This window comes from Dipodomys merriami, unplaced genomic scaffold (assembly GCF_024711535.1).
Source record: "Dipodomys merriami isolate MVZ:Mamm:240054 unplaced genomic scaffold, mDipMer1.0.p SCAF_1, whole genome shotgun sequence".
Taxonomy (NCBI): Eukaryota; Metazoa; Chordata; class Mammalia; order Rodentia; family Heteromyidae; genus Dipodomys; species Dipodomys merriami.
Genome location: NW_027202270.1, coordinates 57,237,389 through 57,261,319, shown reverse-complemented (window position 1 = coordinate 57,261,319; position 23,931 = coordinate 57,237,389). Strand labels below are relative to the sequence as shown.

General features: G+C 36.9%; 1 protein-coding gene across 5 annotated transcripts in view; it reads left to right on the top strand.

Moving 5' to 3' along the window:
* The window catches only part of Gpd2 (glycerol-3-phosphate dehydrogenase 2), a 161,120-nt gene that overhangs the window by 115,585 nt on the left and 21,604 nt on the right, over positions 1 to 23,931 (top strand). For all 5 annotated transcript variants that reach the window (XM_070022938.1, XM_070022929.1, XM_070022954.1 and 2 more), the window contains 3 exons: positions 223 to 367; positions 9,340 to 9,533; positions 23,530 to 23,664. In XM_070022938.1, the coding sequence (XP_069879039.1) occupies positions 223 to 367; positions 9,340 to 9,533; positions 23,530 to 23,664 (474 nt within the window). The remainder of the gene's footprint in view (positions 1 to 222; positions 368 to 9,339; positions 9,534 to 23,529; positions 23,665 to 23,931) is intronic.

Here is a 23,931-nt window from a genome sequence, read left to right as displayed (position 1 = left end):
TCTACCCCCCCCCCCCTTTAATTTGGACTTGCTTCTAGTAAACTTACTTAGGAATGAGCCTTTTTGTTTGGCTCCTAATAACTCTAGCTGCTCTTGTCACTTAGTGTGGCATGCTATACATGTCACCCTAGGTTATGGTAATGGCTATATTAGGAAAATACAGACTCAGTGAACTCAGAGAAACAAATGGGGAAATGTGATGGATGGTGATTTCTTTCACAGGGCAAGAATTCGATGTGAGAGCCAAATGTGTTATCAATGCTACAGGACCTTTCACAGATTCTGTGCGCAAAATGGATGATAAGAACTCACCACCTATCTGTCAAGCCAGTGCTGGCGTCCATATTGTCATGCCTGGCTACTACAGGTAACTGGGTTTCAGCTTGACCAATATCACATGAGAAAGGGATGCAAGTAACTGTTTATGCACTAATTGCTTCCAGCCCAGTGTGTGTGTTTAATAATAGGTGCTCAAACTCACTGTGCAGCATGAGAACAAATAAGCCAAGGAGCTCTTTCAAAACAAAATATTATCCAGGCATGGGAATTATTTTTTATTTTTTGTTTGTCCTAGGGCTTGAACTTAGGGCCAGGGTACTGTCCCTGAGCTTCTTTTGATCAAGGCTAGTACAATACCACTTGATCCACAGCCTTTTCTGTTAATGTGGTACTGAGGAATCGAACCCAAGGCTTCATGCAGGCTAGGCAAGCACTCTACCACTAATCCACATTCCCACTTATAGCAGTTCTTGATCCTAAGGGGCCATGATTTGGGGCCTAATTTTTTATGTTGTATTTTGTTCAGTGTGTCATGTTGCAAGATTGAAGTATTGGCATTTAACATTATCCTTTAACTAAAATATTAAATGATTATCTGGCAAAATTTCCATGAAGGATACATTTTAATTAAATTATCAAAAATGATTTTTCAAGCCAGGCGCTGGAGGCTCACGCCTGTAATCCTAGCTACTCAGAAGGCTGAGATCTGAGGATCGCGGTTCAAAGCTAGCTCGGGCAGGAGAGACCGTGAGACTCCTATCTCCAATAAACCACCAGAAAACCGGAAGTGGCGCTGTAGCTCAAGTGGTAGAGCGTTCTCCTTGAGCTGAAGAGCTGAGGGACAGTGCCCAGGCCCAGAGTTCACGCCCCATGACCGACAAAAAAAAAAAAAAAAAAAAAAAAAAGATTTTTCAAAATAGTTTGATGGGGGCTGGGAAGGTGGCTCAATGGTAGAGTGCTTGCCTTGCATGCATAAGGCCCTGGGTTAGATTCCTCAGTACCACATCAGCAGAAAATGCTGGAAGTGGTCCTGTGGCTTAAGTGGTAGAAAACTAGCCTTGAGCTGAAGAGCTGAGGGATGGTGCCCAGGCCCAGAGTTCAGGCCCCATCACCAGAAAGAAAAATTAGTTTGATGGAAAATGTGAGCTACTCTAAGATTCTTACATTCACACACACACACACACACACACACACACACACACACACACACACACACTATAAATATATATTTCTTTATATAAGTATAAAATATATAAACATATATATTTTCCCCCCAAAAATCAGGTTGGCAAAGTGGGAAGGAGGCATAAGTAGGGGTAGAGATAAGAGTAATCAAAAATAATTTCTGCTGGAGGATGGGTAAAAAGCACACTCTTCTGTATGTTTGGAATTTTTAGTAAGAACATTTATCTATTTTTTTTTGCCAAATCATTAAAAATAATATCCCCTAAAGAACATTTAAAGGAATCTATGAGGAATTTCATACAACCGCAAGTACAGAACGTACCTACTGTTTTTTTTATTTCCATATGTGTTTAAGGTAGTGAGAAAGTAGTAATTCTACATACAGAAATGGCTTACATGCAGAAGCATTATTTTGGCCATGTATTATTCTTAAGAAAGATTAGAAATGCCAGGTGAATGCCTCTAATCCTAGCTACTCAAATGGCTGAGATCTGAGGACCAAGGTTCATAGCTAGCCTGGCAGACAATTCTGAAAAGTGATTTTTTTTTTGCCAGTCCTATGGCTTGAATGCAGGGTCTGGGCTCTGTTCCTGAGCCTCTCTGTGCTCAAGGCTAGCCCTCTACCACTTGAGCCACAGTGCTACTTCTGGCACTTTCTGAGAAGTTAATTGCAGATAGGTATCTCACAGTCTTTCCTGCCTGGGCTGGCTTTGAACCTCAGATCTCAGCCTCCTGAATAACTAGGATTACAGGTACCCTACTTGAGAAAGTCTTATCTTTGGTTAACCAGAAAAATGTTGGAAGCAGAGGTATGTCTTAAGTGGTAAAATGCCAGCCTTGAGTGAAAAAGCCAAGTGTGACTTAGACGTCTTGGGTTCAAGCCCAAGTTCCAGCTTAAAAAAAAGAAAGGAAGAAGAAAGGGAAGGAAGGAAGGAAGGAAGGCAGGAAGGAAGGGAAGGAAGGTTAGAAACTACCTGAGTTCCTCACCTTAGAAGAATATATATCTATAAAAGGAAGTGTTATATGTAACTATAAATAGCTTTGTTGTCCAAGGAAGACACTTAGGACTAGAAATTGTATATGTGGTAGGATCTAAATGAAGTATTTCTTTTCTTCTTCTCTTTTCTTTTTTGTCCTGGTTACACATTCCCCATTATGAACCTGCAGATGGAAGTTCTGAATGATTTATTATTATTATTTTCCTTAAGTCATTGTACAAAGGGGTTTTAATTAGACATTCTGTGAATTCAGTGCATTGGGATCATTCTTTCATCATTCTCCCCCTTATCTTCCAACTCCACCCATCTCCTCATTTTCCTACTTCCATTTTCACCTGTACATTGAATATTATGAAATATTTCTATATATTTTTCTATGTAAAAGAAAAAAACTAAGAAATATGTTAGTTTATCTCCAGATAAAATGACAATAGATAGTAGTTATTATCTTCTATTTTTTCATAATTTTCCATAAAAGAAAGATAGAACCTTTTAATATTTAATATATCATCTAGAGCATTAGCTTACTGTTATCTGATGACAACATATACATCACACATACATATCATATTATATATTTTAACAATTTTATTTTTGAGACAGTATGTTTTTGTAACTCAGGCTGGCATCATACTCTTTAGTCCAGATTGTCCCTGAGTGCACAGTCCCCCAAGTTTTTTCCACTGTTATCCCTTAATGTTGTTCTCCAAATGCTTTAGTTTAATTCTGTCACAAAATGACTCAATTCTTTTGGGAAAAACTATTTCATTTTCTAACTTCCATTTTCCTGTCTTTAAAATGGGAAATACCCTGCTTTCTTCTAATACAGAGACAAGAAGACAGCATAGAGTATAAGATGAAGGCAATACCTTGGCATAGTATTTCCAGGGTTTGTTCATTGTGCACACGCTTGCTACCTGTGTGACCTTGGACAAGCTCTTTCAGATGCTTGGGTAATACCTAACTTGAATACAGTTTTATAGTGATCTTTTATTTACTTTTTAAATCTGTTTTTTTTGGGGCCCCCCCCAAAAAGTTCAGGTCATGGGGCCTGAACTCTGGACCTGGGCACTGTCCCTCAGCTCTTCAGCTCAAGGCTAGCACTCTACCACTTGAGCCACAGCACCACTTCCGGTTTTTTTCTTTTTTGCTTATATGGTATGTGGTGCTAAGGAATCGAACCCAGGGCCTCATGCATGCAAGGCAAGCACTCTACCACTGAGCCACCTTCCCAGCCCCTTAATCTGTTGTTGACTGCTATATCCTTAGCTCTTGTTACAGAGCTGAGTGTCCAATAAATTAATAAATAAATAAATTTAATGCTGAGGATTTAACCAATTACCTAGTACATGCTAGGTAAGGTCTTAGACTGTAACCCAAAGGCCTATGAGTTAAAAATCTTGGTTACTTATTTGTGCTCATACCAGGGCTTGAACTCAGGGCCTGGTTACTCTGTCCTTTAGCTTTTTTTACATAATGCTGGTACTCTACCACTTGAACTGCAGCTCCACTTCTGGCTTTTTGGTGGTTAATTGGAGGTAATGAGTCTCACTGACTTTACTGCCTAGGATAACTTTGAACTGCAATACTCATATCTTAGCCTTCTAGGTAGCTAGAATTACAAGTGTGAACCACACGCACCTAGCCTGTTCATCTTTTATTTGGTAGTGGTGGAATTTTAAAAGAGATGGGGCTTAATACACGGTGTTTGGTCATGGAGTGGCAATGCTCTTACAGGAGATTGCAGGGGTTCCTGCCTCTTGTTTGCTTTTGTCCTGGCATGACTTGAATAGTTTTGTTCTGCTGCTTGCTTATTTCCTACTACATCAATCTTTGAAGTGGGCTCAACTAATCATGGGTGGGAACCTCCAAGACTCTGGGCCAGAGTCTTTTTATGAGTTGAATAACTCAGCTACTTTTTTTTTTTTGCTTTCTTTTTGCCTTTTTTAATGGCAAAAGAAAGCTGAGTGACACATTTGTAAGGGATTTTGTTTAATATGGAAATTTTAGAATATGAAAGAAAAATAGAACACTTCACCTTAGTGCCCAGATAAAGCCTGTTACCACCAATGAATAACTAAATAACAAAAGTAATAACTAAAATAACGCTACGCACATGGTCACAGATGTCAGACACGATGAACAAAATAACAGTAAAATCTCCCTCCTCTCTCCAGACCTTCCTCCAGCTGTTTTCTATAATCATCAGCCTTGCTTCTAATTCTTTCTATAAAAGTTTTATGTTTTACTTGTATAAATGTATATCCCCTTAAAAAAAAACTTACATGAAAGCCATCATGTTATAGATATTTTTGTATAGCATGCTTTGTACCCTTAATAATAGGGAGGTTTTTGATAAAAGTATAGATATCTATCATAGATAGATGTAATCTTTTCAACGCAAAATGTCCTATTAAATCCTAAAAATTCAGTTTAGATTAAGACTTCCCTAATTTATGAAGTTGTTAGTTGCAGGTAGGTCTGCTTCATTCCCACTCCCTTCCTTCCTCCCTCACTCTGCTTGGAGAAAAGTTACTGTCTGTTCTATTAGTACTGGGAACTATAACAGCGGTAATTCTGTTGGAAACCTTAGATGAGTGGTCAGTAGCCTGGCTCTTGGTCAGTCTCAATGCAGGTGAGCTACTTGTCTATAGACTGATGGCCGGAGGAAGGCCTTTTGAGCACTGTCCTTGAGACAACCATACCCCTGGCCTCCCATAAGAAATCCTTTCCCTATTAAGACCTTCTTTTGCCTCGATTTGGAGACCTCACACTGTAGAGATGGTCTCATCACAACAGTCTATGACACTTAGCAATTGTAACATGATGACTTTAACCAGGTCTGCAGGGATGAGGTAGAGTTGGTTTGGACTTTCTGGGGATGTCCTACACCAGGCTATACATTTCCGTTACATACTGATTCATTTGCAGTACAGTGAGTATGTAGCTGTGAAGAACAAAGACCACTTGTGTCATCTTTCTTGTTGGGCCATTTTCAGAAATATGGTGTTTGCTAAACATGTTGTGCCTCTGACTCAAAGTCTGCATGTAGTATTATTATCCTAAGCCATCATAGCAGTTTTGGGGAGAGAAGAGGCAGAAGGAAAACTTTAATTTCAAGAAACCCAACATGGAAATCAGTTCTGCAAATCTTTTAGTTGACACTGTGAACCATTCTGGAACTCTGATGGCAGTTGCGGCTAGGTGCTCTTGAAAAAGCATCGATAACACATCATATAATGAAATGCATACCGATAACTATCTTTTCCTTCTAGCCTACAGATGCTTTTTTGCTAGTGACCAGAGGTCAGTCTTTTTTTTCCCCCTTTTCTAGAATGTGTGTGTATATACTGTTAGCTTTAACCTTGATCGCTAAGTAGTTAACCACTAATTGATTTCAGTTTAACTAAGGGAACTTTTAGAAAACAATGGTCTGCAGGGGGAAAAAAATGTTCATTACCTTTAATCCCAGACACATGCATAAATTAGCCCTGCTTTTCTTCCCATTGACACATGAAGCATACAGATTGCAGAGAGACCCGTACCATGCTGCACAGTGCTTACTATCATCATGGCTGGTACCTGTGAGCAAATGTCACTCTGACCTTGCAGAATTAATCCTTCAGAAGAAAACAAATATTTCTCTAAGGGAGAATATGAATTGGGTAATATAGAGCTCATGAAGGATATTTCCAAGTGGATCCTTAAATTTTTACACGTTCATTCATAGCACTGCCTCCCCTCTGTGCTTGTTAAACTTTATATGTGTCACATATGTCTTCACTTAAGCTGCTGGGTCTCTGCAGGTTCAAGTTGCATGTGTGATGGTTATCGTCACCTTCACCCTGTAAATAGCTTTTATTGCAAATAAAGTTTTTGAAGGATTCAGTAGTGGCACTTTTGTAACTGCATTTCCTACTTAAGTTGTTGTTTAAGTTTAATAAAGATTTATTATTTGAGGCCTATCCTACCTGGTCCATGAGATGGTGGTGGTATATAAAACAAATCAACATATAATTTGTGTCTCAAATATTTGAATTCTGAATTTATCTTATTCTTCTTTTCCTTCCTCCCTTTCCTCCTTTCCTCCTTCCTTCCTTCCTTCCTTCCTTCCTTCCTCCCTCCCTCCCTCCCTCCCTCCCTCCCTGCCTCTTTCTTTCTTTCCTTCTTTCTTTCTTTCCTTCTTTCCTTCTTTCTTTCTTTCCTTCTTTCCTTCTTTCTTTCTTTCTTTCTTCCTTTCTTTCTTTCTTTCTTCCTTTCTTCCTTTCTTCCTTTCTTCCTTTTTCTTTCTTCCTTTCTTCCTTTCTTCCTTTTTCTTTCTTTCTTTCTTTCTTTCTTTCTTTCTTTCTTTCTTTCTTTCTTTCTTTCTTTCTTTCTTTCTTTCTTCCTTCCTTTCTTTCTTCCTTTCTTTCTTTCTTTCTTTCTTTCTTTCTTCCCTTCCTTCCTCCCTCCCTTTCCTTCCTTTCTCCTTTTCCTTCTTTCTCTTTCCTTCTCTCTTTCTCCTTTCTTTTTTCCTTTCATTCTCTCTTTTTCCTTTCTTTTCTTTCTTCACCAATGTACTGTTTATTAAACTGCATGCTTGAACTCCGATGTGTTATCTCCAATCCTAAGAGACTGATTTAATCTAAGTGTATATCAATAGGCAATCAGAAAAGGTGCTTATCAGAAGTGGAGATGTGGCTCAAGTGGTAGACCACATGCCTTGAGCTGAAGAGCTCAGAAACAGCGCCCAGACCCAGAGTTCAAGCCCCATGACAAAAAATAAAAAATAAAAAAAAAATAAGAAAAGAAAAGAAGAAAAATTGCTTACCAAATATGTGGTTCAGTCAAGATACTTTATTTTATGAATGAAGCATGACTAAGTAAAGATTTCTAGAGTTTTGTGACAAATACAATGAAGAAAGTATATAGCCACTTTTAGAGATCAAAAATTATTTGTAGTTTTCTATATATGTTAAAGTGAAGTAAAACAATTTCCTTCAAATACCACTGATTGAAGCTGAGGGTCTTATCTTCAGGTCTAAATGATGTGACACTTCCCTGATATAAATGACTGACACTCACTTGAGTATCTCAAGTAATAAATGGGGCCCAGTGTTCCTTGCATAGAAAGTTCTCCTGTGCTTTCAGTAAAGGAAACCTATTAACTAAGTGTGTGTGTGTGTGTGTGTGTGTGTGTGTGTGTGTGTGTGTGTGTGTGTGTGTGTGTGTGTGTGTGTGTGTGTGTGTGTGTGTGTGTGTGTGTGTGTGTGTGTGTTGGTCTAGGAGGTTGAAGTCAGGGCCTGGAAGCTGTCCTTGAGCTTTTTTTGCTCATGGCTAGTGCTCTACCACTTGAGCTACAGCTCCACTTTTGAATGAATGAATGAATGAATGAATGAATGAATGAATGAGCTTAGCTGGAGACAAGAGTCTCACAGATTTTCCTGCCTGGGTTGGCTTTGAATCTCAGTTCTCATGTTTCAGCTTCCTGAATAGCTAGGATTACAGGCATGAGCCACCGGTGCCCAGCTTGCTATCTTTTTATATAAAACATTTTGATTTGTTTTAGAGAGTTGCTAGCTTCCTTACATATTTGGATAAATCCTTTAAAAATGTAAGAGGATGATAAACATGCAAAGTTATCATTGCCCTTGTGTGTGTGTGTGTGTGTGTGTGTGCGTGTGAGTGTGTGTGTGAAAGGGATTTCTTGAAATTTGTTCAAACAGAATTATTTTCTTTTTAAGATGGTGCATTAGGAAAGCTAAAATATGTATTTAATAGAAAATATCTTTAGATGAGAACTCAGTTAAATCGAAAGTTATGGGAATATTTATTGTGTTCTCTTTGAATATGATGCTTTCAGCTGCCTCCTGTGCCTTTAAGAACTTGTGCAAATTTCTTTGCATGCTATAAATGCATCAGAACAATAGTTTCTAGTCATAATCATGTTGGTTTTGTTAATATTTGTTTAAACTTACCCATTCTATCAAGTGTGTTTTATAATTTGGTTGTTATAGACCAGTTTTTAAATTTTTTTATTGTAAAATAGACTTTTTTAAATTAACTATCATTGGGGAAGATTTCATAGAAGCCAGCTTGTTCGATAATGCAATACCATTATATAACAGTGTCTTTTATTTGAAAGATTTTTATTGCCAACATATTCCTGTCCATTGACTCATCCTAGGACATTGTTATTTCATTATTTTCTTCTGCATACATTTCCTTGGATTTCTGTAATCTTGACATAAATTAAGAAATCTCACATTTGGTGAAGTGCCAAAAGTTCATCTAAGCACAAAGGAATAAAGAATTTTTTTAAAACTACGTTTTAGTTTCTAGAAAGTTAGACTCCTTACTTTTCCTACATTTCTGAGACCTTCTACTGAAAGATGTGCCAAATGTCAAATGTCTCAGGAAAATACTCTTCATAGTCTTGGAAAAAGGTTGAAGAACTATCCTTAATTGACCATAATAAAAGAAATTATAGGCATTTATCCCTGTGACATTATCTGATGTGAATGGTCCAAGGAGTATAAAAACCAAACAATTGGGAGTTAATTAACCTTGCATTGTTGAGGTGGAGAGGGTGGTTCTACTGAAGAATAATATTATTATCACATTTGCTCAGATCTTTTTTAGCTACTCTTTTTTTTTTGTGTGTGGAAGTTCTGGATTAGAGTAGGAGCAAAATAATAGCTTGTGCCTTTCTTGGTTTGCTTCTTGGTGCCTTCATGAATAAAATAGCATTATGGTGTATGGATTATTTATTTATGGATTATTTTATTCATTAATAAATTATTAAATTTATTATCCTATTTATTATATGGATTATTATTAAATTATTAAATTTCTGCTAATGTCAAAAGTGTTTTTTGTTTTTTTTTTTAAATTTCAGCCCTGAGAGCATGGGACTTCTAGATCCAGCAACTAGTGATGGGCGAGTTATTTTCTTCTTACCCTGGCAAAAGATGACCATTGCTGGCACTACTGATAGTCCAACGGACATCACACCCCATCCTATTCCTTCCGAAGAAGATATCAACTTCATTCTGAATGAAGTGCGCAACTATCTGAGTTGTGATGTTGAAGGTAATCTAGACAGTTTGGTTCAGCGAATTCCCTGTGATGCTTTCACTGCAACTGCCTCATCTCTAGTCTGAATCAATCTTCCTCTCTGGAATTCCTAGAAAAATTTCAGATTGAAATTTTTTCCTCTCTGTTTTCTGCATCCACATGAAATTCATGCAGGCAGTTTATGATGATTTTCTAGCTCGTGCACTTTGAGAAAATGATGCAATGTTTAAATCATTGTTTACTTTTGCATTTTGGAAAGATCTGATTTATAGGTAACAGACATCATAGTAAAACCTGAACAAAGGAATGCTTAATGGACTATGTCAGTTTATTTGGCATTACTCTGACAAAATACAAGCGATTGGGTGCTTGTGTTGAGAAGAGAGGTTTACTTAGCTCATGGTTTTGGAGAAAGAGAGGCCAAATTCAGGCATCCCCATCTGACTGATCTCTGGGAAGTACCTAACAGGATGGGAGTGCATGTGAGAGAGGAGTCAGACTTGCAGACTTGCTTTTTTTTTTTTTTGTAGTGACAACTTTGTCTTGGGAACAAATCCATTTTTGGATGAGGAGAAATGACCCAAAAAGTAAAACCAGGGTCAGTCTCTTCCAGAGGATAGTTATGATAGTCATTCACCTCTTAAAGGCTCCACCATCTTTCTATTACAATGGAGACCAAGCCTCCAGCGAATGAAATCTTTGGAGAACAAACTGTATCAAAACCATGGCTTTTTGTTATAATGTATTACTATATATATATATATATATATATATATATATATATATATATGATATATATAGTATATATTGTATATATAAATACACATACAAATACAACCTTGTGTGTGTGTATATATATATATATATATATATATATATATACATATATACATATATGCACATATACATACAAGATAGTTCTCTATGTTGCCCAACATTGTCCTTTGTATTTTCTGTCCAGCTAGTCACCCACCAAAAAAACAAAATGCCTTTCTTTGGCAATCCTTTTCTCTTTCCATCCCCTATCTAATTCATAGGAATGGACACTCTGAATACATGAACACCCTTTCTCACTTTTTTGCCCTGGTTCAAGCCATGCTATTTCTTACTTGAACATTATTGCATTTACCTCTCATTGGCCTCCTTCTCTTAGGTCTCTGTCCTTACCTAGTTTATCCTGAATCACAGCTTGCTTTCTAAAACAAGTGTCATCATCATCATTCCTGTACAAAAATACCTCTTGAGTATCTCCTCATTAACTAACAGCCCTTGCATGGTTTTTGACAATTGTCTTTGTAAGTTTATATTCATCTACTGCCCTTCATATATACTGTGGCTTAATCATTGTATTATCATTTCCAGATCAAGCCATACGCATTTAAAGGTGCAGGCTTTGTTTCAGGTGGATGTTCTGGGATACCCTTTATTCTAACTTCTCATCGTGGCAAAATATTTCTGTTTCAGAATCTCTCTGACCTTTGTGTTCCCACAGACAATGGTCATACTGTCCTTAGACCACAGTGTTGTAATAAGTCTAAGATAATCTAAAATAAGTCCTCACTTGGAGCCCCTCAGGGTAAGAGTTTTTTTTAAGCTGCAAATCTTGTTATTTGAGTACATATTACTATTAATGGTTGTTTTGAATTAAGATTAGTTATAAGTGCTTTCAGGATTTTTAATCATGGTAGCAACTAAAACTATCTATCTATCTATCTATCTATCTGTCTGTCTGTCTGTCTGTCTGTTTGTCTGTCTGTCTGTCTGTCTATCTATCTATCTATCTATCTATCTATCTATCTATCTATCTGTCTATCTATCTCTCTGTTGTAGAGCTTGAATTCAGGCCTGAGTGCTTGCTGTCCCTGAGCTCGTTTGTTCAAGGTTAGCCCTGAACCAAATTGAGCCACAGCTCTACTTCCAGTTTTCTGTTGGTTAATTGGAGATAAAAGTCTCAAGGACTTTCCTGCTCTGACTAGCTTTGAACCTCAATCCTCAGTTCTCAGCCTCCTGAGTAGCTAGGTATGAGGAACCAATACTCAGCTAAATCTTTGTATATTAAATCACACAAGTTTAAGACTTTTTGACTACTCTTCATTTATTTATATCAGCAATCTTCTTGTAATGTTGGGCTTCATAAGGACATGCAAACACTTCTTTTTGTGTGTGTGAATGCAACTCACTAGTATCTATGAATCCTTTTCTCACAAGGGATTTTTATTTCCATTTTGTAAGCATGTACTTTTACAATCAAAGTGCTTTAAAAATGGCTTGGGTTACTGTCTTATTTTAATTGATTAATCCACATATATTCTTAGTTAGTTAATTCTAACTTAAGGCAATGGATATAATTTTTATCTGAATAGAGTCTATACTCACACATAGTTTTTTTTTTTTTTTTTTTTAAATTTTTTTTTTGGTCCGGTTGTGGGGCCTGAACTCTGGGCCTGAGCACTGTCCCTCAGCCCTTCAGCTCAAGGCTAGTGCTCTACCACTTGAGCCACAGCGCCACTTCCGGCTTTTTTCTTTTTGCTTATGTGGTGCTGAGGAATTGAACCCAGGGCCTCAGGCATGCAAGGCAAGCGCTCTACCACTGAGCCAACTTCCCAGCCCACACATAGTTTTTTTTAATAAAATATATCTTTCCACATTTCAGTACTCAAACCACATTATCATTGTAGCTTGAAACTTTATTTTTCATCTTGAAATTTAGGAGGAGCTCCAATGTCTGATGGCTGCATTCAATGCATTTAGTATTGATAGTGAATCCTGCTTCATCTCATGTTTATTTGGGTATCGTTTTTGTTAAAAATGGGCTTATTTTGTTCCTGAAGATCAAGAAGTTTAGAATGTTGGAGAAAACATAAGATTAATGCAAGAGCAGGGAACTCTAGGTTGACAGTTTTTGTTTTTTTTTTTTAAATCGATCATGGATTTTGAACTCTATGCTGGAGCACTGTCCCTCAGCTCTTCAGCTCAAGGCTAGCATTCTACCATTTGAGCCACAGCACCACTTCTGGTTTTCTGGTGGAGATAAGAGTCTTATGGACTTTCTTGCCTGGCTGGCTTTGAACCATGATCCTCAGATCTCAGCCTCCTGAGTAGCTAGGATTACACGTGTGAGCCACTGGTGCCCAGCTTTAGGTTGACAGTTTTGAAAAGCTTAAAGTTCAGATGTAGTGAGAATGAGAAATCTAACTGTTTCTACTCTGAGGGTCTGGTGTGCTGGAGGCAGGTGTGTTTTTCAGAAGGACACTTGTCCAGATTGTGGCTGGGGATGTTAGTAGTGCAATGAGCCTTGTGCTCTAACAGACTGGATCACTTTTATATTATTATTAGTGAGGACACATGGTTGATCCACAAAGTCCTTTCAACTACCAAACTTACTGGTAGTCAAGAAATTGGTGAAACTAGCCAAAAGTTATTTTTTATTCTGACATTCAGTAAAAGTGGTTGAAATTCGTACCTAATCATTTCAGATCATGCCTTTCTTCTGGTACTCACCTTGAGATTATGGGTCCTCAAGGTAGCAGATCTCCATGATAAAAGCACATGTATCTGTCATAGACTTAATTTATTTCCTTATGTTCACAACCAATTACACCTTTCCTATTTATAAATCTATGCCTGCATTCTTATTTCTAGTTGACTGAAGACCTGTTTGAGAAATTGCATTTTGGGTCTTAATATAAAGTATTACTTAACACACCAGAAGTACATCTCTAACTTAAAGACATTCACATTTCTGTTTCTTTTCAAGGAATTTTGGTTGAACCCCAAATTCTCCTATACAAATGAAAGGAGAAAAAAATGCTGAAGAAAGATTCAGTTTGATTCAGATCTAATTTTTTATTATAAGTTACAATATTCGAATATTTCTTTTTATATACCTTATTTAAAAAATAACTCTACATTTTTTTTTTTTTGGCCCAGTGGTGGGGCCGGAACTCTGGGCCTGGGCGCTGTCCCTCAGCTCTTCAGCTCAAGGCTAGCACTCTACCACTTGAGCCACAGCGCCACTTCTGGCTTTTTTCTTTTTGCTTATGTGGTGCTGAGGGCCTCATGCATGCAAGGCAAGTGCTCTACCACTGAGCCACCTTCTCAGCCACATAACTCTACATTTTTATACTCAACTGTGCTAAGAAATCATATTGCCTTTTGAGGTTTTTTTGTTTGTTTGTTTGTTTGTTTTTGGTGACTACCTCAATAGTTGAGAAAACTGAGGCCTTATGAGACTACATTGTTTTGCTCATAGCTAGTTAGATTTAGAGCAAGGAATGTGAATGTAAGCACTCTGTTTAGTAGGCCTGGATTCCATGATGTTCTTAAATCCACTAGGGAGGGTATCATTAGTGTATTTCATGGAAGCTCTGGGCATCTTCAGAACGCAGGGACTTTGCTCTCTATTGATCTTATGTAGAGATGAATCTTAAATTAGAGTAACTTTTCATTTCTCATCATGAATCCCTTCAACTAGTCTTCACAGATTAAAAAAAACGTTGGGTTCAGATCCTAGACCAATAGTTTTGAAATGTTTTGCATTTAACAAGGTTGAAATAATTACTCTAAATAAAAGCATTTGTTAAATGGAGAACTAAAATTCTGACAATAGTTTCTGAGCCTCTTCCAAATGGCTATAGCTTTTTTGTGTGTGTGTGTGGGGGAGGGGGGGTCATGTGACCTGAACTCTGGGCCTGAGTGCTGTCCCTCAGCTCTTCAGCTCAAGGCTAGCGCTCTACCACTTGAGCCATAGCACCACTTCCAGCCTTTTCTGTTTATGTGGTGCTGAGGAATTGAACCCAGGGCGTCATGCATGCAAGGCAAGCACTCTACCACTGAGCCACCTTCCCAGCCCTAAATGGCTATATCTTTAAGTAAGATCGAGAGAGGAGAAAAAAGTCAAATCCTAATACTGCATGCTGTTCCAGCAGCTGCCACACTTGTGCAAAATTTTTCAGAACAATTCTGAAAAGCATTTTGTCTGTTGGGAATAAGACTATGTCTTCTTTTACAATTTAGAAAGCTTTCCATTCACAGGCAGGATTTTCTAGATTACTTGTTTGTTCTTTGCTGAAATGGGTAATTGATAGATCTGCAGTTCGTATTGAGTTAGGAAGAAAAATGATCTTTTGAAAAATGTATCATTAAGTCTTCTGTGTAGAGGTTAATCAGAAGATTGCAGTGGCGAGACTTAAGCTATGACTTCACCAGATTGAGAGAGACAGAAGATTTGTTGAGTGCTTTATCCACGTAGTTTTTCTGGAGTGCTTCTCTAGGCAACTTGTATACGTATACACAGGTTTTCACATGTGCAATTAGTTGTGTTTATAGATTGCCTGTTATTCAATTAACAACTGAGCTGGCCATATCAACTCACTGCAGACCTGCCTTTTCCCTGCCAGAGATTGTACGAGGGTTATCAACTTACACAGGCTTGGATGTTTTCCAGCTGTTTAATTATAGTGTCACACGCTTTGCTTTTCCTAGTTTCATTAGTTTATAAATGTAATATGGTATCTTATTTCTGTGATTAACACTTCATTCCAGCAGGTTAAACATGCTGGTAGAGAAGTATTGATTTCTGACACTGTTTCCCCTGTGTTCATTTAGATATTTTCACATGGCTTTTATTGATTTTTTTTTTTTGCAAGTGGCAGGCATGAGAAAGAATTCCCCAAAATGTGTACCTAAGTAACTAATGTTATATATAGTAACATATTTAGCTCTTAATCCTCACTTCTTATGGGCTTCATTTTCTATTTACTTTGAAAACAAATACTTGCCAATTGTGTAAGAATAAAAATATTAATCACAATCTCAAACAATGTTGTTGTGCTTTTTTTTCCAACAAGCTGTGAAAATGTCTCTATTAAATTTTACTATTTATATTTTACTCTTCATTTTAACCCACTTGAATCCTGGAGGTATTATATCAGGGATATAATAAAAATTATTTTTAAGCATGATAGTGGAAGGCCTATTTTAGTCTCTCTTACCTTGTAGAACTGTTGCCAACTACTTTTAGGCACATTGGAGGTATTGCCTGGATCTTGTTTTGTTTTCAACATCTGGGAAATTGACACCTAAAAATTCAACTATGCACCCTCTGAGTGAACCACTCTAATAATATTCTTCAATTATGGTACTTTTTTCAACTTTATCTGGTGATAGTTTTGTTACATTTCATTTTATTTGTAGCATTCACCTATTTTGAAAGGAAATATCCAATTGTTTAGAGGAAGCCGGCCATATTGTCTCAGAGGCTCAAATATTTTTACTTTTAATTTTGTGATATTGGCTTTCATATTTTGACATAAAAATGTTAGAGAATGCTTTAATTCCACTTAATATTTATTGATCACTACACGATTCTTGATAAAATATTTGATATATGGAGAGAGACTAGCTGAAAACTACTAACATGGCTAGGAAGAGATAAATTAGTCATGAAGTTTTGTGTAGCAATCTTGGCAGGGTGAGGACTAGAAAAATAAGATGGATCTTTGAACTCTGAAGCATGAAAGGCCCAATTTATGTTATTTTCCTCGGGAACTTTACCATAGAGAATTACAGTAAGTCATATTTAATACTACCTTTTACCTAGATTTTGTATGATAGAGCCAGTGTGTAGGTTAGAATTGAATGAAAGAAATAATTGAGGAAAAATAGGATTTATTTCTTTGATCTCATGAAATTGGTAAAGGGATAGTTTGAAATAATAAATACAAAGTGTATTTTATATTCTGTAAAGTGAAGGTGAAGGATGCTACTAAAGCAGATTTTATTCTCATGTGGGAAGCAAGTACAAGAAAACTTCAATGGTGATCTAGAGTGATCTACCAGGACAAGTCTGATAGCCACTGTTTGGTGGCATTTACTCTAGTCTTCCTTTGTGCCATATGCTAGTCATTCCCTGCTCATGGCTACTTATACTTATATTAGTTCAAATTAAAGGTTGAAACAGACTTCTTCAGGTATGTGAAATCACATTTGGAAAGTTTAATAGCTGCATAGTTCTAACAGCTAGTAAATTGAACATTGAAGACAGAACATTTCTATCACAACAGAAAAGTTCAATTTAACTATCATTAAAGAAGGGGATGGTTAAATTGTTAAATAAGACAGAAACTACCTTATAATACAGGGACTCCATATACAAGAAGGTTTAAGAAATGACTAATTTAGTGATTTAGCTATATTGATGATACTCAGCCCTTATTTTCCTTTGCCATCTCCAAGTTGGTTTATCCTAAAGTTGCCCCCCCCCCCCAAGTTACAACACGGCTGCCGCAGCTCCTGGCAGAATGAAAAAAATATGGTTAGTGGTTCTCTACTCTGGCTGTTCATCTGCTGCTATCGAATCTATCTCAAGCAAATTTTAATTAGGGGTTATCTAAGGGTAGATGAAGTTTCCAACTTGGGCAAAGAAGGCATAAGGAGAGGAATGTTAGCTCAGTTAGTTGCTAATTTATATCTAAGAGGTTAGAGTTAACTCTTTACGTTTGGTCATGCTGTGCTTTTCAACGTAGTTTATAACTTGGCCCTAAACTGTCTTTACTGAATTTTAGTGGTGGGGAGGCACAAACTGTATTTTTCAGAAACAAATAATATTTTCAAAATTCAGAAAAATAGTCAAATCTTATTGTTAGAAGAGAACCGATAGGTAGATAACCTAATCCAAACAACCACTGTCTAGGCTAATAATACTATGATCCTATAGGCAGTAAAAATATTTACATTTTAAATGAAATTTGAATTGTCCAGTTTGAATAATTCAGTTTTGAATAATTTGAATAATTCATTTTTAACAATCATCTGATATAACCCTCAGACTAAATAGCTGAATACTAAGCTATCTGGCAAAGTAAGGTTGTTATGAACTTTTTTTTTTGCTCTTGTTTCTGAGCCTTTAAAATGATCTTTAAGTAGTTGTACAAAGGAGTTGCCACTTAACAAAGCATTTTATGAACTCTTTTATTCTGATAGTGGGTTGTTTGCTTGATTGATGATGAGTTCCAGGAACATAAAATTTGTACCCTTGTATACACACATTATTTTACTTCATGTTCCTTCATGAATGAAGAATCTGGTTGAATGAAAAATCAATGAAGAAGTATGTTGCTTTTTGTATTTCCAGCAATTGATGATGTAGTTTTGTCCTTCTGCCTATTAAAATGGAAAAAGTAAAGCATAAGCCACAAATGATTTGCATATGCTTCAGATTTATTCTGGAAAGATGAATCTTCTCCCCCCAAATATTTTAAAATTTAGTCAAAGGTTTTGAAGAGTCAAAACAAAATTCCTGATCAGTGTGGGTACCTAAGGAATTTCATATTTGTTGGTGAGATTATGTGGTAGCCACAATGACATAGTATGTGGGTTGGGTTGTTTTATTTTTGAGCCAGAAAGACTATATAAACTGTAATGGAAAATAGTAATCACTTCCTAATGATGTTTTGTTTTACTTTTTTAAAAATAAAGGTTGAAACATGTTGTGCTATTTATATAGAGGTTTTACAAGATTTGTAGAATTATGTGAAGCAGGCATTAACCCCTAGTCCACAGAAGCCACCCAGATTAAAACTATTTGAAAGAATGCATGCATCACAGAGATCTAAGACAGGAATCTCAGCACTCAGATCCCAGATGGTCTCTAGTTAACAAGACTGAGAAACCAGCTAAGAGTGTTCCTTTTCCCCTCATTTCAGTTAGAACACTGGAGTTTGGGTTTGATTAAATACCCCCATGAGGGTATATGCTCTTCTTTTATTTCACATGACAGTTGTTCTAAGAGTGTGCTCCTTAGGAAACTAGATTTACTTTAGTTGATTTTTTAAATAAGAAATGTACTTTTAATTTGAGATCAAGGCAGGGTGATTATCTGTCGTTCAATATACCATGTTTTTAGCATCTTTCTCTCCTATACTTGGTAAATTTCTCCTTCTAAATCATTTGAAGAAACTTTGTGATTCCTTAATACAGTTAGCTAGATACATACCTACATACTTTTCAGGTGATACTGAATGTTTATATATGACCAAAAGGAATAAGCAGGAGCCGAAACCTAGTCTTTTCTTTGCCAATAAAAATGTGTACCTGGCAAAGTATTCATTAACTTAGGGGATACTACTGAGGACTGAACCCAGAATCTTTCATATGCTGGGCAGGTGCTCTGCTGTATAAGCCATACCCCAGCCCTTGCAAGGCATTTATTAATTTCAGCTAAATGATAGACATGATACTTTTATGTTAGATACCAACTATGTTCTATTATGTCTCATATTTTGAAACTCATTTGTTCATTTTGTTGCTTGTGTCAGAATTTCTTTCCTTTTTTTACTTTTAAAAAATGAATACTGGGCTGGGAAGGTGGCTCAGTGGTCGAATGCTTACCTTGCAAAGAGGCCCTGGGTTTGATTCCTCAGCACCACATAAGCAGAAAAAGCCAGAAGTGGTGCTGTGGCTCTAGTGGAGATCACTAGAGCTGAAGAGCTGAGGGACAGCACCCAGGCCCAGAGTTCAGGCCCCATGACCGATTGAAAAAAAAAAAAGATGAATACTATTCTGCTGTATTTATTTGCCACCTTTTGTTTCATTTGTGTATTCATCTGATCATGGGCACTTAAGTTGATTGTACCCTTTGACTTTCATGAGTAATTTAATGAACATGAGTGTACACATTTTCCCTACTTTCGGTTCTTTGTATCCAGATTGTACTTGAGAAATAATATGGCAATTCTAGATGTTTAATTGCGTGAGAAACTGCCTTATACTTTTCAAAGCAGCTATACTTTTGTTTCCTAGGTTTTGTTTTATTTCTGTTTATAATAATCATCCTAACAAGTGTAAAATGTACCTCACTTGTGGTTTTCATTTGCATTTTCCTAATAATTAGTGACCTTTACCATCTTTTCATGTGTTTATTCATCTTTTGTGTATCTTCTTTGTGTATCAGTTTCTTTGTACATTTCTTAATTTAGGTTACTTTGTTGTTATGATGAGATTTAGGGGTTCCTTAAGCACTGTGGATATTAACCTATTGTCAGATATAAAATTTGCAAATATATGATTTTCCATTCTGTTAATAGAGTGTTTTGATTCACAAACTTTTTAGAATTCCATTTTATCTTTTTCCTCCTTTTGTCATCTGTGCTTTTGATGTCACCTCCAATAATTCATTACCAAATCCAGTATTATGAAACTTTTTCCTTTATGCTTTCAAAGAGTTTTATCATTTGAGCTCTTATGTTTGGTCTATGACTCATTTGACTTAATTTTTTGTATATGGTGCAAGGGAAGAATAATGGGTGGGGCATGATAGGAAGGTGGTCAGGCACAGTCCCAGAACACAGATGAAACAGAATTCATTTAACATTTATGTTATCCAGAGTGAATTAATGCCGTGTCAAAGCAGGTGAAGAAGGAAGGAGAGGTAAACATTAACTTTTCTGCAGTCTACATTGTTAGTTTTTGTTGGATTGGTGTACATAGTTATCTACATCATGGAGTGTAGGGAAAGAAGCTATGTGACCTATGTAGCTGCACTAGATAAAGAATAGATTCTGAAAACCTTGCCATTGAGTTTTGCCCATGTCTGATGGTAGACCTGAACCACAGCTAATCACTGTTCTCAGCCATTTTTAGGTTAGTGATCAATGCTCTCCAGCTGTTAATTGTCAAATTCAGTTCTTAAACCTATTGTCTCTCTTACTACAAAACAATCTTATTATATTTGGTGAATTTTATTTTGGAAAAAATGTATTCTGGTTGGGACAATAAATATAGTTTCAGAATTTTGTGAATGTGTAGTGTATATTTTGGTCCTGGGACTTGAACTCAGGATCTGAGTACTGTCCCTGAGGTTTTGTGCTTCAGGAAGCATTCTACCACTTGTGCCACAGCTCCACTTTCATCTTTTTGATAGTTAATTGGAGATAGAATCTCACAGGCTTTCCCACTCTGACTGGCTTTAAATTGTGATCTTTGAATCTCAGCCTCCTGAGTAGCTAGGATTATAGGAATGAGCCACTGGCATTTGACAAGAATATTTTTGACTTCTGGAAGAACCTCCAATATCCTGTAATGTAAGTGTTAACTGCCCGGGGGAGGAGCCAGGATATCTGTTTCTGTGTCATTTACAAAGATAAGGTATGAGATGCTATCAGGACAAAGTTTTGGGGTCCTGGCCTATGTGATACCATACTTGCCTTGAGTTCAGACTCCAATACCACCAAAAAATTTAGTAGGGCAGAATATGGAAATCATCACAGTTGAGAGACAGTACAATGTAAGCAGTAAGATGATGGTCTTTAAAACAAAAAAGCACTTGGTTCTAGTGCTAGTCCAACATGGAAAAGATGTTTGTCTTGGGTAAGAGGTTTCTCTGCTTGGTTGGTTAAATGTTTCAATACATATATAGAGAGTAAGAGTACCCAATTCAGTGGGACTTTGTGCTATGAAATAAGATGAGCTATGTATGTCAAATGCATTGCACAGTGCTAGTCTTATTCCACATACTCTACAAATAAGTGGTAGTAAGGAGAGAAAATTTCTGGTTATGTATATTTTTTTTAATTTAATTTTATTTTATTTGTGAACATACTGTATAGAGGAGTTACAATTACGTAGGCAGGATAATGCGTACATTTCTTACCAAGCATTGCAGCCTCCTCCTTTGTTTACCCTTCACATCCCTTCCCAGCCTCCCCCTCCCCCCAGTCCCAATCCTTCTCCTTCCCCCCCTTCCCCCCCCCCCCCCCCGCACCGACGTTGTAAAGCTCGTTTTGGACATGACAACTTGTACTTGTCATTGTTGCAACAGGTCCACCTGTATCCTTAAACAACTGGTTTTTCCCCATCTCCTCCACAAGTTATACTGACATCAAATATAGTGAAAGCAGGAGTTATACTGTGGGGGAGGGATATACAAAGCAACAAAGAGATAATCTTATAAATGCGTTAGAAACACATGCATGAAAAAAAAAACATTAAAATACACATCTAAGGGTTCATTTTCCTGACATCACATTATCTGACCTTTTCCGCTTGACTCATACATATACTAGATATTACAAATAAGGGAAACCATGGGACCTATGTTTCTTTGGGCCTGGCTTACTTCACTTAATATAATTTTTTCCAAATTTTTCCATTTCCTAACAAATGGGGCAATGTCATTCTTTCTGATGGAGGCATAGAATTCCATTGTGTATATATACCACATTTTCTTGATCCATTCATCTACTGAGGGGCATCTGGGTTGGTTCCATATCTTAGCTATGGTAAACAATGCTGCAATAAACATAGTTGTGCTGGTAGCTTTAGTGTGGTCTTGTTTGTAAACATTTGGGTAAATACCCAAAAGTGGGATTGCTGGGTCATAGGGGAGTTCTATGTGAAGTCTTTTGAGGAACCTCCATACTGCTTTCCAAAGTGGTTGAACAAGTTCACATTCCCACCAACAATGAAGTAAGGTTCCTTTCTGTCCACATCCCCTCCAGCATCTGTTGTTGTTAGAGTTCTTGATTTTTGCCGTTCTAACTGGAGTGAGGTGATATCTTATGTTGTTTTGATTTGCATTTCTTTTATGGCTAAGGATGTTGAACATTTCTTCATGTGTCTATTGGCCATCCTTCTTTCTTCTTCAGAGAAGTTTTTCTTTAAGTCTTTCGCCCACTTATTTATTGGGCAGTTGTTTCTTTGAGGATTTGTTGTTGGGGGGTTTAATTTTTTGAGTTCCAAGTATATTTTGGATATGAGACCCTTGTCCGTTGTATGGCTAGTAAAGATCTTCTCCCAATCGGTGGGCTTTCTATTGATCTTGCTAGCTATGTCATTTGCCCTGCAGAAGCTCTGCAACTTTATGCAATCCCATTTGTCCAACCTTTCTTTGATTTGTTGTGTTTCCGGGTGTCTATTCAGAAAATTTCGGCCTGAGCCAAGGAGACCTAGGGTTTCTCCTATTCCATCCTGTAATGTTTTCAGAGTGTCTGCTTTGAGTTCAAGGTCTTTGATCCATTTGGAGTTGATTCTGGTGCAGGGTGATATATAAGGATCTAGCTTAAGTTTTCTACATGTAGTTAACCAATTTTGCCAGCACCATTTACTGAAGGGGTTGTCTTTCTTCCATTCTATTGTTTTAGTTCCCTTATCGAAGAGTAGATGGCTATAGGTCTGTAGGTTCATTTCTGGGTTTTCAATTCTCTTCCATTGGTCCTGAGGTCTGTTCTTATGCCAATACCAAGCTGTTTTGATTACTATGCCTTTATAGTAGAGTTTGAAGTTTGGTATTGATATTCCTCCAGCAGTGTTCTTTCCATTGAGGAGCGTTTTTGCTATTCGGGGTCTTTTATTGTTCCTTATGAATTTTTGGATTGCCTCTTCTATTTCCTTGAAGAATGAGGTTGGAATTTTGATAGGAATTGTGTTGAATTTGTAGATAGCCTTGGGAAGTATTGCCATTTTCACGATGTTAATCTTTCCAATCCAGGAGCATGGGAGGTTTTGCCATTTTTTAAGTTCTGTGTTGATTTCCTTTTTTAAGATTTTAAAGTTTTCATCATAGAGGTCCTTCACTTCTTTAGTTAAGTTAATTGGTTATGTATATTTAAGTAGGATTTTTTTTCTTTACTGAAAAAAGACAAGGATATTTATTTTAGAGATAAACTTAACAATTTACAAGTTTCTTGGATTGTTTTTGTTTTACTTTAAAAAAAAACTATGTTTGATTGCCCCCATTGAATATTGTTGACATTTATTTCTTTTGCTTTCTCTTTGTTATCAGTGACAATGATTTTCAAGTTCTTTGCTTTTTTTATGCAGATTACCTTTATTACAATAATTCTTTGACCTTTCTTGTACTTGTCTTTTGTGCAAAGTTCTTCTATTTAAGGTTTTTTTTCCTTCCTTGTATTCCTTCTATACTTCTTACTGAATGCTTTCCTGCTTACTATTTCATACTTTTGTTGAAATGTTTTTGAGTAATCCTCTTAACCCTTCTCATTAACCATACTAGTGAGAAGAGGGGATGTCCTGGCAGCCTGGAGCGGTATTCGGCCCCTTGTTACAGATCCCAATTCTGCAGACACACAGTCCATCTCCAGAAACCACATTGTGGACGTCAGTGAGAGTGGCCTCATCACCATAGCAGGTAAAGACTGGGCCTTCTAGTTAGAATGTTTATAATCAAGAATTCTAATAACAACAGATGCTGGAGGGGATATGGACAGAAGGGAACCCTATTGCATTGTTGGTGAGAGTGTAAACTTGTTCAACCACTTTGGAAAGTAGTGTGGAGTTCCTCAAAAGACTCCATATAGAGCTCCCTCCCCTATGACCCAGCAATCTCATTTTGGACACTTACCCAAATGATCACAAACAAGACCATACAAAAGCTACCAGCACAACTATGTTTATT